The sequence below is a fragment of the Phaethon aethereus genome (assembly GCF_964289735.1).
Source record: "Phaethon aethereus genome assembly, chromosome: 2".
Lineage (NCBI taxonomy): Eukaryota > Metazoa > Chordata > Aves > Phaethontiformes > Phaethontidae > Phaethon > Phaethon aethereus.
In genome coordinates, this window is record NC_138582.1 from 148,506,142 (window position 1) to 148,520,420 (window position 14,279).

A 14,279-nucleotide genomic window follows, 5' to 3' on the forward strand; every position below is an offset into this window, starting at 1 on the left:
CCTCATTCAGACTAAACGTGCCAAAATAAGCAATTAGTTTCCAGCTGTATCAGCTCCCTGAGCCCCCTTGCTACGTGGTCACGAGAGCCAGCGCTGGCCTGGGGGCGTGGGTGGGAACGCACAGCCAGGGGTAGACACACCGGGCTGGCGCCACTTGATTGCTTCACCAGCATACCACCCATGGAGCCATGGCCAAGGACCCAGCCTTCTCCCCTCAGCCTCAAGGGCATGACCTAGTTGTTTGGGGAACTGTCTTGGCCCCTTGAGGTGCCACTTGACTACAGGGACAACCTAAGGTGATGACTTCATCCTTCTTGTGACTGTTTGACATGCCTACGTTTGAGTACTGAGATGAAGCCAGGCTCCATAAAACAATGCCATTTTCTGTCTTCATCATTCCCCAAACACTCGCTCTCCTCTGAGGGCAGGGCTACCAGCTTGCACGTGCATTTTCCCACCAACACATTCATGCCAGGGAGCCAATAGCAGTTATCAGGGGAAGGCAAAGCCACCAGCCACGCTCCCAGTGCTGTCACCAGCAGGTTCTTACCACACACCTGCGGCTATGTCCCCCCGCAGTCAAACAGGCCAGCCGGGCCAGGGAAGCCCATCACTAGTGCGCGGACTGGGGAGAAGACTCAACCAATGCAAATGTTAAATGCAAGAGCATTTTGGAGAGACAAGCATTTTGTTCTAACAAAAAGGTAGATTTGGGAAGTATTCAGCTCTGGCTTCACCCAATTACAACAACAGCCACAAAAAGCGTGACTGGGAAATTCTTCTTAAAACACCAAACAAAAAACACGTAATCTTTTCAGAAAGTAGAAAGATTACTGTATCAAATAAGACATCAGAGGCTTAACTGGAACGAATATCAGTGCTCCTTATGCGACTGGATCAGACACTGAAGCATATTCGGGGCATGACGGTACTACTTGCCATCCTCCCTTCCTCCTGAAGCGCACACAATTTACTGCAACTAACGATAAAAGTTTCAGATTTTAATTAAAGTTCTAGATTACATTTTACATAGAAGTTTCATGCTTTACCAGAATGGCGCCAACATGAAATATACATATACATATATAAAAATGGAAGGAAGAAAAGCCTAGCACAAAAGGAAGCAATTGTATCACAGTGATGACTATTTTAATGAAAGCGCGAACAAAACCTCTGACCCTAGCAGCAAATGCAATACACAAGTGTCAAAAACATGTAGTCTTGAATGATCTTTTACATGCCACTTTGTTCACCCTATTAAGATGCTAGTTGTTTCTTTGATTTATCTGATAATAAATTTTTTATGACTAGTGAGTCTCATAAAAATTGCTCTGGTGCTGACTACATTGATTAATAAGCCCAAAGAATCGAAACTGTCAGAAATTCATGTGCAAGAGTAAATTACTGCCAAACAGGCATTAGATATTCCATAAAATATAGAACAAAAAAGGTTGATTTGGTAATTTTATCTTGCATCAATTTGCTTGATATAATTTATATTCAGGATCATCACTGTCAGTCCTTGCATACCTTTCCTTTTTTAAAGTCAACATTAGAGTAAATATAAATTTGGGACAGCCAAGAAATTAACAGGAGACGGAATATCAACTGCAATAATCAAAACTAACATTCAAAATTTAGCTTGGAAATTATATCCAGTTGAAAGGTGACTGAAAATGGTCTTCTCAGTTTCAGTCTTTGTAAGTAAAAGTCAAATGTATTTTAGGAGTTAAAACTGGCACACGCATGCTTAAATCCCATTCTTCCAAAACTGTGATATCACCTTAGTGGGGTCTTTGCATGCAGCACGTTCTTGCAATGCATCTTTGAAGAGCCCTGGATTCTGTGGTCCCACTCTCTTTCCAAAACATTTAATGTGCAGAAAGTCTCACAAAACTAGACACTGGAGCAGGCCAGAGGTAGGGATCCGGGTATAAACATGAGGAGGGATCAAATTTTTCATTTTCCTGTCAAGGGGAACCATACTTACAGCACTGGGTTTAGGATTTGCTCCGTTTACTTCTGCATATATTTACCATCACGTGACAGCAATTTGTTGGAAGACATATGATTGTAGGATTGAAAACCTATGTGATTATAAATTTATAAGTGGGTTTTATGGATAACAATACGGATTCAGGGAATCATTGTTCCCCATTCAGTGAAATAAATGCTGCTGTTTACATCTAGCATTGGAGACAGCTTCTTAAAACATCTGGCAAAACTATGAAGAGGGCTAATATTTTGGCATTTATTATGCTGCTTTGGTGAAGCACGAGCAATTGAAATGGTCAGTATCCTAAGTAATTCTATTTACTGTTTATGCTCCTGCATACTTCACTTTAGACTGTAATTTCTTTCCCCTATTTCCCAATTGAGTGTAATAAAGAAAAAAAACTACAGGATATTTTTTCCTGAGATATTTGATACTAACTGATTTTCAGTAAATCAGATTTTTAGGGTTAAATTATTAACATGGCTGGGTACAAAAGAGAAAAAAATCCATTGTGAATCTGTAGTCAAAAGGACTTGCCTAAACAGGACCTAAATCTGACTATCTCCAGCTTTAACAGAGGGATATTTCCTGTCTGGATGGAAGAAAGCATTGAAATGCAGAACTGAGAAATCCTGTGTCATCTACAGTAGAAGCTCCTGATTTTCAGATTATATTTTTCAAGAAAAAGTTAATTTTACTAATAAAAAATTTAAAACAAAATCTGATCATAACCATTTTCAACATGGTGCTTTAGGTATAAGGGGCTGTAAAAGTGCATATAAACTGGATGGCAGTAATACCTGCTAAAATAATATCATTGCTTTTAAAAAGTTTATCAGACCTTGCACTACAAGTGGCTCCAGCAAATTATACCAGAATCATTCCCATTTCAGCCTTCCACTAGACAAACAGTTGATAAAAGCAATCACAAAATTAGGGACACTATCTAACTGATAGCCCTTACCAGTAAGGTAAAAAATTTGCTAAAGATCACACAAACCCCTCGGATAACACGAGACTGAAATAAGAAACTGGAGTTCAATAAAAGCCAGCATGTAATAAAACAGATATGACTGTAGAGAATAGAAATTGCAGATGGTTCTGCTTGATTATAAAAGCGCCACTTTTTTAATTTATCTCTCAAATAAAACCAGCAAATGTGTGCAGTAACTCTTCTTGTTTGGCTGTAAAGAACCAATCTGAAGAAAAGAACAAGAAAACAAATCAACTGAATTTTGAAGATTACAAAGGGTTAACAGGCTCACCACTACTTACTGTTAGCTACACAAGTTTACCAGAAAACCCTTATTGCTACCAACATGTTTTCCCCATTAGTTCTCAATTAGTATGTTTTGTCTGCCATTTCCTATTTATTCTACTCCTTGTTGCAGTCTCAAAGATTTTCTTCAAAATGCTGTATCCTTTTTGTCACCTACTGTAAAGTCCAAGTTCTGTTCTCTGCAGTATCATCACAAAAAAAAAAAAGATTAGGTAAGCCACCTTCAAAGAACATCAGTCAAGTTTCTTAACTGCATGCATTTTGGACACATTGCCTTTGGTTAGCAACAACACTACCCAGAAATGTTGAGAAAACCTCTTGAATCCACTGGAGACAAGGAGGTGGACCCACCAGCCCACAGCAGCTACAGCAGCAAAGCACACTACTGGATACGAGGCCTTAAAATTGTGGCAGTTCTGGTGAAGTCTAAAATCAGGCAATAGAACATCATCTTTGTATACTAGGTATGATGTATTAAAAGCCATCATAGTTCATACAGTAACTTTCATATCAAGATGTTGCTCTAAAACACATTTTCCCAGAAAGCATCCTGAAGCAATCAGAGCACAAGAAGAGAAAACAAATCTGCTACACTCCCTGGCAGCTTGCCCTAATAAGCATCCTTTTACATGGTTCTACCTTGCTTTATTTTCTTAACCTGCTTGACTTCTGCTCTCAAATAATTTTGAGGTGCCCATATCTAAATACATTTTTAAATCCCTTAAAACTACTGACACCAGAACTGAATTTGTATCAGCCTCAGCTGATGTTGAAAGTATAAGTTCCTATTCCTGTACTCACTAACCCAAGGCTCCTTTCAGGCCTTTCAGATACAGCATTGAACTGCAAGCTGACAGTGCACTTCAGTTATATTACTTAAAACATTTTTCAGAGCCAACTGCTTTCTGGAAAACAGCATTCACTCCTTTTTATCTCCTCCCATAATCATAACCACAATGCATGGTGTATCGTGCATGTCTTATTCACAGATACATAACTCCTTGATCAGCTTTAAAAAAAATTATGCACAGGCAGAGTTCATTAAGTGATCCAGAACAGCCCATATTTTCACAGTTGTCTTTAACCACCTTCTAGGTCACCTAGAATTTTTAGTCAAACAACCGTATATTTGTGTCCAAATACCTGATGAGAACATTGAATGGTTCCAGGTCAGATCTGCGTGGAGCTCACCAGAAATGTCCTTGTTGGTTATTACCTCCCAAGACCTATCAGCCAGTTGTTAATTCTTCTTAGTGTTTTATTAACATTATACAGTGTTCATTTTCTAATGAGAAGGTTGTGCGGCTGTAGAAGCTGCAAGTTTCACAAAATTCTATGTAGCTAAAAGAGTTGCCTTGACCAACTAAATTTATAATGTTTCTCTAGGAAATAGTTCTCAAAGTCATATTTATGCCTTAATTGTACGAATTATATTCATACTAAAGTCATATTCTTTAAATCTTCACTGGTAGAATGCCATGTCTCTTCTTCACTATTTAAGCCAAAATTGATGTCAGACTAAACCCAGTTTGGTCTGTTTGCCTTCTTTGATGTTGGAAGGATACCAGCACTTCTGTTACTTTTTGGCATTTCCCTGACACCGTCATTTAATTAAGACTGAACTTTGGTGATTCCAGACATTGTCAGTCAAGTCTCCTAAACCTTCTGAGTGCACGTCCACAGGCCTGAAGGTTTAAACCATTTCTCACAACAAAGTGTTAGTCAGGCTTCTACTTAGTGGACTGAGAAAGAACTTGTCTTCCCTAAAAGATCGTCCTGCTTGCACTGAACATAGAACAGAAGCATGACAGAACAGAATCATAACAGAACATGACTTCCCTTCCTTCATCATTATTAATAATCTGACTATCACAGTTCAGAGAACGGCCCATTTAATTTCTAGGATTTATCATAATCAGATAGCCATAACCAGTCTCTCCCATGACTAACAAGACAGCTTCCACTTTGGATCGTCCCTCTTTCCCACTGCACATACTTTACACAATCCCACCTATCATTTTTGCTCCTCAGGGTGCCACTTGCCTGCAGCTGCACCTCTCGCCCCTTGCTTGTTTGCTTAGACCCCAACCTGTCCTCTAGGCCAGGTCCTTGATTCTGTTTCTTACCAGCTTCTTTGACATCCCTACGGGTTTCTCATTTTGGATTTTACCATAATTGCCACTGATTTTTAACTCTGCTACTGATCTCGCCTTGCTCTTCCCTACTCAAATCCTGTATCCTAATGCCACTGTTTCCCTACCTTTGGTTTCATCAAGTCCTCAGCTCCTGCACCTTCCTCACTTCTTCATTCCAGTTCTGCTTCTAACACAACCCTAGACATCTGCCCCAGTGACTTAAGCCCTGGGTTATCATCCCTGACATGGTAAATGGATTACTGCATAATATTCTAAACTTTATATGAAAGTTCACATCAAAGGGAATGGTAATATCAGTAGTTAGGCCAGTATTTATATGTGCAGTATCTGTATCTGTCAGATACATCAGTGATAGCTTTGTTTTTATTACATATCCATCTTAGTAATATATTAAACACAAATATACAGAGATACTGTTTGTCTTGTTTATCTTTCAACATGGGTTCCAGTTTGCTCTTCTTAAGGGAAGAGTTACAGATTTGCATGTAAATGTTGTCTAAAGATGTCAGGACTGTGAGTCATCTATTTTCCCTTTTGGAAATAATGTACTAATATATTTATCAATTTTTAAAATACAGCCAATAAATACAACATTTGGTTGGAATACGAATCAGTATTTTCATATAAAATACACAGTACCATGCCTTTGATACAACTGAACCAAACATAAATGACATTTTTATATTTCCCCACATCAGGTTGATAAAAGATTTTTACTGGTTAATTAAAATTTTTTACTGGTATGTTATCAAAATGTGTGAACTAGGATTGTTAACACTTGTTTATTTCTTAGCTCTGGTGGATCTTGCTTCCTGCCATCCTTTGAGGAAAGCTTAATTTGCCCTAAGTTCATCTTCACAGGAGATGCGGCATCTCAGTCAGACAATCTCATCTAAGGTAGATTACTGAGGTCGTCTCTTTTCTGCTATCTTTACCCAGTCTTTGAAACCACCCTAAAATACAGGGTGGTCACAGAGGTCACAGTTACCACTGGCACAGATGGTGCATCCACATCAGAGGCCAAACGGTAAAGATGCCAGGCTAAAAAGTTACCGAAATATAGAAGTGAGCTCCAGCAATGGACTGTTGGGACACAAAACACCATCTTATTTCTTGTACAGGGCCCAGGACAACCACACTGTGCAAATGAGAAAGGAAAAGGAAGTATTTACTAAGGCTTCATCCTACGAGCACATGCACAAGAGCAATCCCCCTAGGAACAACGAGAATACCTGTTCTAGAAGGATTTGTAGAGCTGAGCCTAGAAGAAAACTAACGAATGAAGCCTTCTACTCCACAAACTACCAAAGAATATGAGTGACAAAAGAAAAGAAAAATAGAGGAAAAAAATAGTATTATGGCATATTTTTCTTAGCAAGGCAAGGTAGACTTACATTATCCAAGATCTTTAAATCTTCGTTGACCTCTCTGCGTCATACAAACATCTGAGGCACCGAACCGTACTCCTTTGAATCAAATCTACTTTAGACATTGTCGTGGTTTAGCCCCAGCTGGCGATTAAGCTCCACGCAGCTGCTTGCTCACTCCCCCACGGTGGGACAGGGGAGAGAATCGGAAGAGTAAAAGTGAGGAAACTCATGGTTTGAGATAAAGACAGTTTAACAGGCAAAGCAAAAGCCGCACACCCAAGCAAAGCAAAACAAGGAATCCATTCACCACTCCCCATGGGCAGGCAGGGGTTCAGCCATCTCCAGGGAAGCAGGGCTGCATCGCGCGTAATGGTTTCTTGGGAAGACAGATGCCATCACTCTGAACGTCCCTCCACCCCTTCCTTCTTCATCACCGCTTTCTATACTGAGCATGACATCATATGGTAGGGAATATCCCTTTGGTCAGCCTGGGTCAGCTGTCCTGGCTGTGTCCCCTCCCAGCTCCCCATGCACCCCCAGCCTTCTTGCTAGCAGGCCAGCACGAGGAGCTGGACTGTCCTTGACCACTTAGCAACAGCTCAAAACATCAGCACCTTATCAACACTTCCTCAATCCAAATCCAAAACATAGCCTCACACCAGCTTCTGTGAAGAAAATTAACTCTATCCTGGCTGAAACCAGGACAGATGTTTAAAACAATTGATCTGTGTTCTTCTCTACCATCTTTATTTCCCCCAGAGTCCAGAATACTCACCATTAGAAATTACTCCTGAGATCATACTGTGCTCAATTCACTTCTTTTTGGTATTGTTACAAGATTAGATGATGACTGAATAATACAAGAAGTTATATAATTTTACTTAGAGACAGCCAAAGAGAAGCATTCTCTCTTTGTATCTCTTCAACCTAAGTGGAGAAAGGAATATTATGAAGATTTGTATAGCCCCAAATGAATTTTTCCTCATGAATATATAATTTATATAATAACAAGTAATTATTAGTTTTATTAAAAATTTTTAGTTATTTTAAACTATTGTGCAAAAGTGCCATATATGTTTCTTTAAACAAGTTATTAAATGCAGGAAAAATGTAAAATAATCTTTTGCCTTATTTATATTAACAGACAACAGAGCTTTGTCTCCTTCAGCATAATGTCAATTGCACTGCAGTTACCTAAATATATAGGGAAAACCAGGAGACTTGAATACAGGAGCATAAAGGTCTGCTGCATTACAGACATGCCGCCCTCTGCCAGAAGCAATCACGTCACATACTCCTGCTCAAATTGATCAGTGCTCACTTTGAAAGAAACAGGATTTTGGCTTTCATTTCTTCTGTCAGAAGGCTATTTGTATCAGAAGGTTATTACCTTGCTCCCTTAATAATTAGAGACCTTCCTTCAAATATACACCTGACCACCTCATTTAAATTTGTTCTTATATCCACCATTTTTTTTTTAAGGCCTTGAATGAAGTCTTGTCCTCCTCCTCTCCCTCACAATGACAGCAGTGATCTCCATTACCAGTCTCTGCTTTGCTAAATAAACCAAATACCTTTGAAATCTCCTCTTGGCTCTTAATTCTTTTTATCATGCTATTATCCTTCCTCACTTTGCCTGTTCCTGCCTGAATTCATCTTTCATGAACATGACGAGCAGAACTGCATAGTATTTCCTCTTCTGTGGTGGATAATTTCCACTCTCTTAGCCTAGCTCTGGCGATTGTGCCTCTCTATCTTTTCCTCACTCCAGCGTATCACACTGGTGGCTCACAGAAAACCTGCAACTAATACACCCAAGTCTTACTCTTCATTTGCTAATTCTCCCTGTGTCATGTGCTGATTCTCTTCTGTGTTGCTAGCTTTGTGTCACCAGCAAATGTCACTGAAATACTCCTGCTTTTTGTGCTAACTTAAAAAAATTAAATTCTTGCAGGCCCAAGACTATGCTGCACAAGTAACACCATTCCAGGACAGTCTCTCCTCCTACCAGTTCAACCTGCTGATGCCTCCATCTGAGCTGCTGGCAATTCCCACTTCCTCAGAATGCTCCCCAACCACCAACACATGGATTTTTTATTTGTTTGACCTCTTTTCCACTCCATGACATGTGGTTTTACCGATCATCATCATTACAACTTGGATGTAAATTGTGCAGCTGAAATTATATAGGCTTAACAACTGTGGAATAAGAACAGGAATTATTTCAGGATACTATTTGTATTCTAGTGCATTACTCCAAGCATCTTGCCAGTCTCCTCTAGTTGTTAAAAATAAATGCTGAAATACTCTTCCGTTAATACAACCCAGAAGAAGAATCTCTTACTTCATGTGTCTGCTGCCCTGGAAGTAGCTGCTAAATAATAGTGGGGTCCAGTACTTCATTCTCAAGAAGAAAGCTGTGAAGATTGTCTCTTAAAGAGAGGACTGAATCAAAAGTGGATTTTTCCAGACTGTCACTGCCGATAAAATGAGGTTTTCAATTACAATGCTTAGCACAGAGCAGCCTGCCCAGGGAAACCTACGGTCCCATGCTGCCAAGCGATACATGCTCAGCACAGCACTTGTCAAACCCTTCCCTCCGCTAAGAGTTAATGTGTCAGTCTTTAAAGTGGCTTGCTCTTTCTACCGCCTTTCCTGATGGAAATGTGAAAAGTGCAACTTGCTTCCTTTCGCAAAACATCTTGTTGAGACTCTTAACTCCAAATTGACTGCCTTGTGGGGAAAACCTGCTTTCTAGAAACTTAACAAACAGAGACTCTTCTATCATAATTCCGCGTCCCTGGAATAAGGAGGTCAAACAGGGAGACAACAATCATTAAATAAAGTGTTAAAAAGTGATTGCTGGGTTCAACGACAGCTTAAAAATGCTAGAAGTCTGAATGCTATTCTAAGCACTCAGGACCTACCAAATTATTTTGTTTTAGCTGAGATTACACTATCAGGTGACGACGACTGCAGGAGAGTCTGTTGTGATAAAAGCAAAATCATTACCTTTCCTATTAGAAGGACAAACAGGCAAAGAGCAAGTTTCACATGAAGACTGATCAAAAGCACGTGAATGCCAGAAATGTACGTAGAGCAGCTTTCTGGATTAACTTTGCTGTAAATGCCAGCAACCAAACCCACCCACTGATACCAACTGCACATCTCAGCTTTACCTCATCTTAATCAAATCACTAATTATCTTACACTGATCCTGATGAGCATCACAGGATTTCAGTTCTTCACAGGAGCTTAATTCACTGTTTTCTTTCAAACATTCATGTCTGCCTGCACTTGTCTAAGTACATTGTAACCACTAAATCATACAATCCATCATCTCTTTGTCAGTACCCCAGACAGAGAATATCCTCTGAGAATACGCTTACAACATAAAGGTCGCTTTGAAAGTTGACTAAAGGCATGAATAAAAAATAAAACATTTAGCTAAGCCCTTTGAGGAGATGAGGTTGCCATTACCCTTTACTGTTCGAGCAAGTTCTTCAACTGCTTTTCAACACTATCGTGACACCACATGGGGAGTTTAATGGCAGCTCCTGAGTATATGTAGAATCACAGTCAAAATTCAGCTAACAACTTTCAGAAAGTTAGCACAGCAGTCAGAGATTAAGAATCATTAGATACTTGGCAAACTGACCTATTTCCAAATGATGCTGTCACAGGATGATATGTGCAGTGGGCGTATTTTAGCCAACAAAAGCTAGCAAAGTGCCAAGAGCTGCTGAATTTCCTGTTAAGAATTAAGAGCCCCTCCACACGCATTTGGTGCCACAATATATGGCCCATCTTTTTGTCAGCACAAGTCTTCCTTGAAAAATGATGGTTGGAAAAAAAAAAAAATCGCCTGGCATCATTTCTCATGAAAGGTAAGGAAATTAAAGGAAATGAAAGAAGCTACAAAGTAAGAAGAGCTGATCTGAGGGTCCTACTGGCTAACATGCTTCTGAAGTGAAGTGCAATTCTGGTTTTATACTTCGTGGGCAAGTACCACGTAGAACAGGAGTATGAAAATGTAGAAGTATGTGAGACAAATGACATTTTATCTTTAGACACAATCATCCCTCATGGGTGTCATTCCTACTTACCAATTAATCACTAGAGCGTGAATATCCTAAGACAAAGCTAAAAATGGGGTGTAATTTTTCACTAACTGTGCTTGAACCAGCCAGCACATTTCACGAAGGACTGAAGAGGCCTGTGATCTATTTGGTAGTTGCTTCACAAGTGCAACCTCACAGAACCTGAGTGGAAACCTCTGATACCGACGGCAGCATCCAGTTACGGTTTGCGCCAGCCATCAGTAGAAATCTCAAAGTTCAGTAACGTGACTGTGAGTGCATTGCCAAGACTTACTGAGCTACCGCTTTCTGGCTGAGATAACAGCAACTGAATAAATATGATGTTCTAGTCATTGCAAACACAAAATAAACTGTATTAGCATAAACCCACTTAGTGAAACGTAACTTGCTAAGCCCCTGAAACTTGGCACTTGCGATTGTATGAGCATACCCTCTCTGTCTTAGCTTAGTATAGACAATGTTAGACTTGTAAACAAAGTAAAATCAATATATCCAATCAGCCAGCAAAAGCAATGGGCATGGGAGACAATTATCATCTCTGGAGCTCAAAATCCATCTACCATATAGATGCATAGTTCCTGGTTTATGAAAGTACCTGAAGATAAACTTACTGATCTGATTGTCAGCTGCTAAGGTATTGTTGCAAGTGAGGTTATCTAAACAGCATTCTATCCAATCATCCATTTAACTGCACTGCTTTGTCTCAGAATAAAAGTTAAGCTGGCCAGGTGTATCAAATGTTGCAAGTTAATTTTTAATTTTTTCTTTTGGCTGAATTATCAAAAAAACCCACAAAACCCAAGAGCTCAATTTTGCTTAGTTAGATATCTACAGAGAAAATTACTACATTCACATCTCAACCTTGTGATTTGCTTAATGAAAAAAAAGACACAGCACCTGGACACAGGCTCCAAAAGAAAAAGAAAGTTGAAGGTGGTGTATAGTTGTTAGTGGGGAAAGATCAACATTTCATCACAAAAAAGGAGTTTTCATTTCTTCTGTGTTCACACCTTATTTGCTTTTGCGCACAATAATGCTACTAGACCTGTTACCTAGATTATGCCATTGCCTATGAGTTTTAACACCTAAAATCAAATGCAAGAGAAAAATGTCTGTAGCAGGTGGCATCCAAGTAATTCTCAGATCACATATTTAAAGGAAACCACAAATAAAAAGGACAATTTTTTCAGCAGGAAAAATCTGCAAACTCTCTTTATAATGTGTGAAGCAAGTACAATCAAGAATCAAAAGAAGTTGCTATTGGAATTCTAACAAAATTATAAACATATTTTTAATTTATGGTTTAAATATAAAGTGGTTATATGCTGGATATAAAAAAAATTGCATCTAATTATTACCATCTGCATGCATTCGGTTTTCATCACTAATCTTTCAAAATAATGACATTTTAACTGAATAAGCTTCTAAGATCAAAATAGAAGCCATGAGCTAGCCATGGAAAGATTCTTTGATTTTACTTTTTCCCCCCTAGTAACGGGTAGAGTCTGATTTTGCTTACACTGTTAACTATACAGGCTTCAAATATTTACTGTGGACAAAATCAAAATGAGCCTATTAGCCGATAAGACACTGTTACACCACAGCAAAGAACAAGACAGCAAACATAATAAGGCTAATTTAAAACAAAGCGCAATAGTTGAGGAAAGCGATGAATTACAGAACCTTTTATGTCTGTTTTGCACGAGGAAAGTTGCCAGAGCAGTTTAATATAGCCACACTTACAAAATCTTTTTTTTTTTTTTTTAAATTATCGATACCTACCACACAGCCCCCCACTCCCCCCAAATTGAATATGGGTCAAATTCTTAAAACTGCACTTCAGTCCATGAAACTTTGCTGTCCTCATGATGCCCAGAGCTGTTGCTGTGAGAACAGCTTGAGGGTCCCTAATCTACATGGCTCAAACAGAAATATAAAACTGTTAATAAAAAAAAATTGCAAAACATTATCAGGAAATCTAGATGCAGCTACACAACGGACTGTGGGAAGGGGATGGTCTAAGGAGACAGACAGATGCTTCCCTCCCCGTGTCTGTAGTACAGAGTACTACTGGAAGAAGGGTGTTGCAGCCTACTTAAATCTATGAATAAATCTATCCTGAGAACACTTATTACAGCATAAATATCAGAACACTTCTGAGACACGCAATTTTTGTAACCACTCTCCCATCTGTGATCCTTTTCACTTAAATTCTGCAAATGAAGAACAGCCTACAAAAGCTGCTGCTGGATGATTTAGTTTCATATGGAAATTTACATCTCAGTTACTTAGTTGGAATCCCAAAGCCTTCACTTGTGAATACCCTCCTTTGGTAATTGAGTTCAGACAGCTACCATATAAAATATTGTCAGAAATGCTTCAAATTATTAAAATGTATTTTTTAAATAAAAGGGAAATGCAAAAACTCACTTTCCAACCTAGAGGTTTGTACTATGTGTTGTACTACCTGTTGCTTCTAGGAAGACAGCATCAAGGTTGTTGTCAGACACATAGAAAGACTTCCCATCTAAAGTATTACCTTGGACTGATAACATAGAAATTTTTACTGAGAAGAAATATTTCAATTCAGTAAATGATTGAAGACATTATTCCCTAAACAAGTGCTTAGCATTTGTACATAGAATTTTGAATTAAAATGGAGAAGTCCCAGCATGAGTTTTATTTTTTTTCCAATTACACTGTTGAAGAAAGTACTAGTAACTGTATTTGAGTTACCATGGTTGTAGACTTTTGCAAACTAGTCCAGATCAAGACAGGTTTGAATTCTGGACATCTCTTTCAAAACATAACCTGCATCCAAAACCATTAATAAATATCTATTTCAATCTATAAAACGTTACTATACACACTTAAAATTGTTACTTCCCAAAGGCTTGTAATGTTTGCTCTTTTACATTTCTCATGTTACTTAATAGCTCTTCAAAATGAACAACAAATGCAGGACAATATCAAACAGCCTTTGTGCTTTCCTAACGTGTCTAAATCACACTTTACCTTCTTGTCAGTAAATTCCTTAATATAAATGTACAGGTTTGCATATTTGCCCTGAATACCGAGCTACTGCATGGATCATGGAAGAAGGGTGTAGCTGGTAACAATTTGCCAAACACACTACAGGAAAAAAAAAACAAACAAACAAACACAGCTACAGTATAGCAATACTTACTATTTATATGTTTCTGAACGTATGTATTCAAAAACATGAGATACTCCCAGCTGGAACTGGTCAGCAATAGGGGTAACCCAAGGATTGTTCTCTGCTTTGAAGACTTGCTTTTGACCAGTCAAATCCAAATTACCTGAAAGGGATTAAACAAAACGGCATATGAAAAAATTTTGAAATCAGAAAAATTTGAA

The 14,279-nt window shown here is 38.7% G+C and overlaps 1 protein-coding gene across 1 annotated transcript in view; it reads right to left on the reverse strand.

Moving 5' to 3' along the window:
- Positions 1 to 14,279, reverse strand: part of RSU1 (Ras suppressor protein 1) — a gene marked incomplete at its 3' end in the record, with an annotated part of 112,827 nt that overhangs the window by 53,411 nt on the left and 45,137 nt on the right. Inside the window, exon 7 of the mRNA XM_082015544.1 lies at positions 14,089 to 14,221. Within this exon, the coding sequence (XP_081871670.1) occupies positions 14,089 to 14,221 (133 nt within the window). The remainder of the gene's footprint in view (positions 1 to 14,088; positions 14,222 to 14,279) is intronic.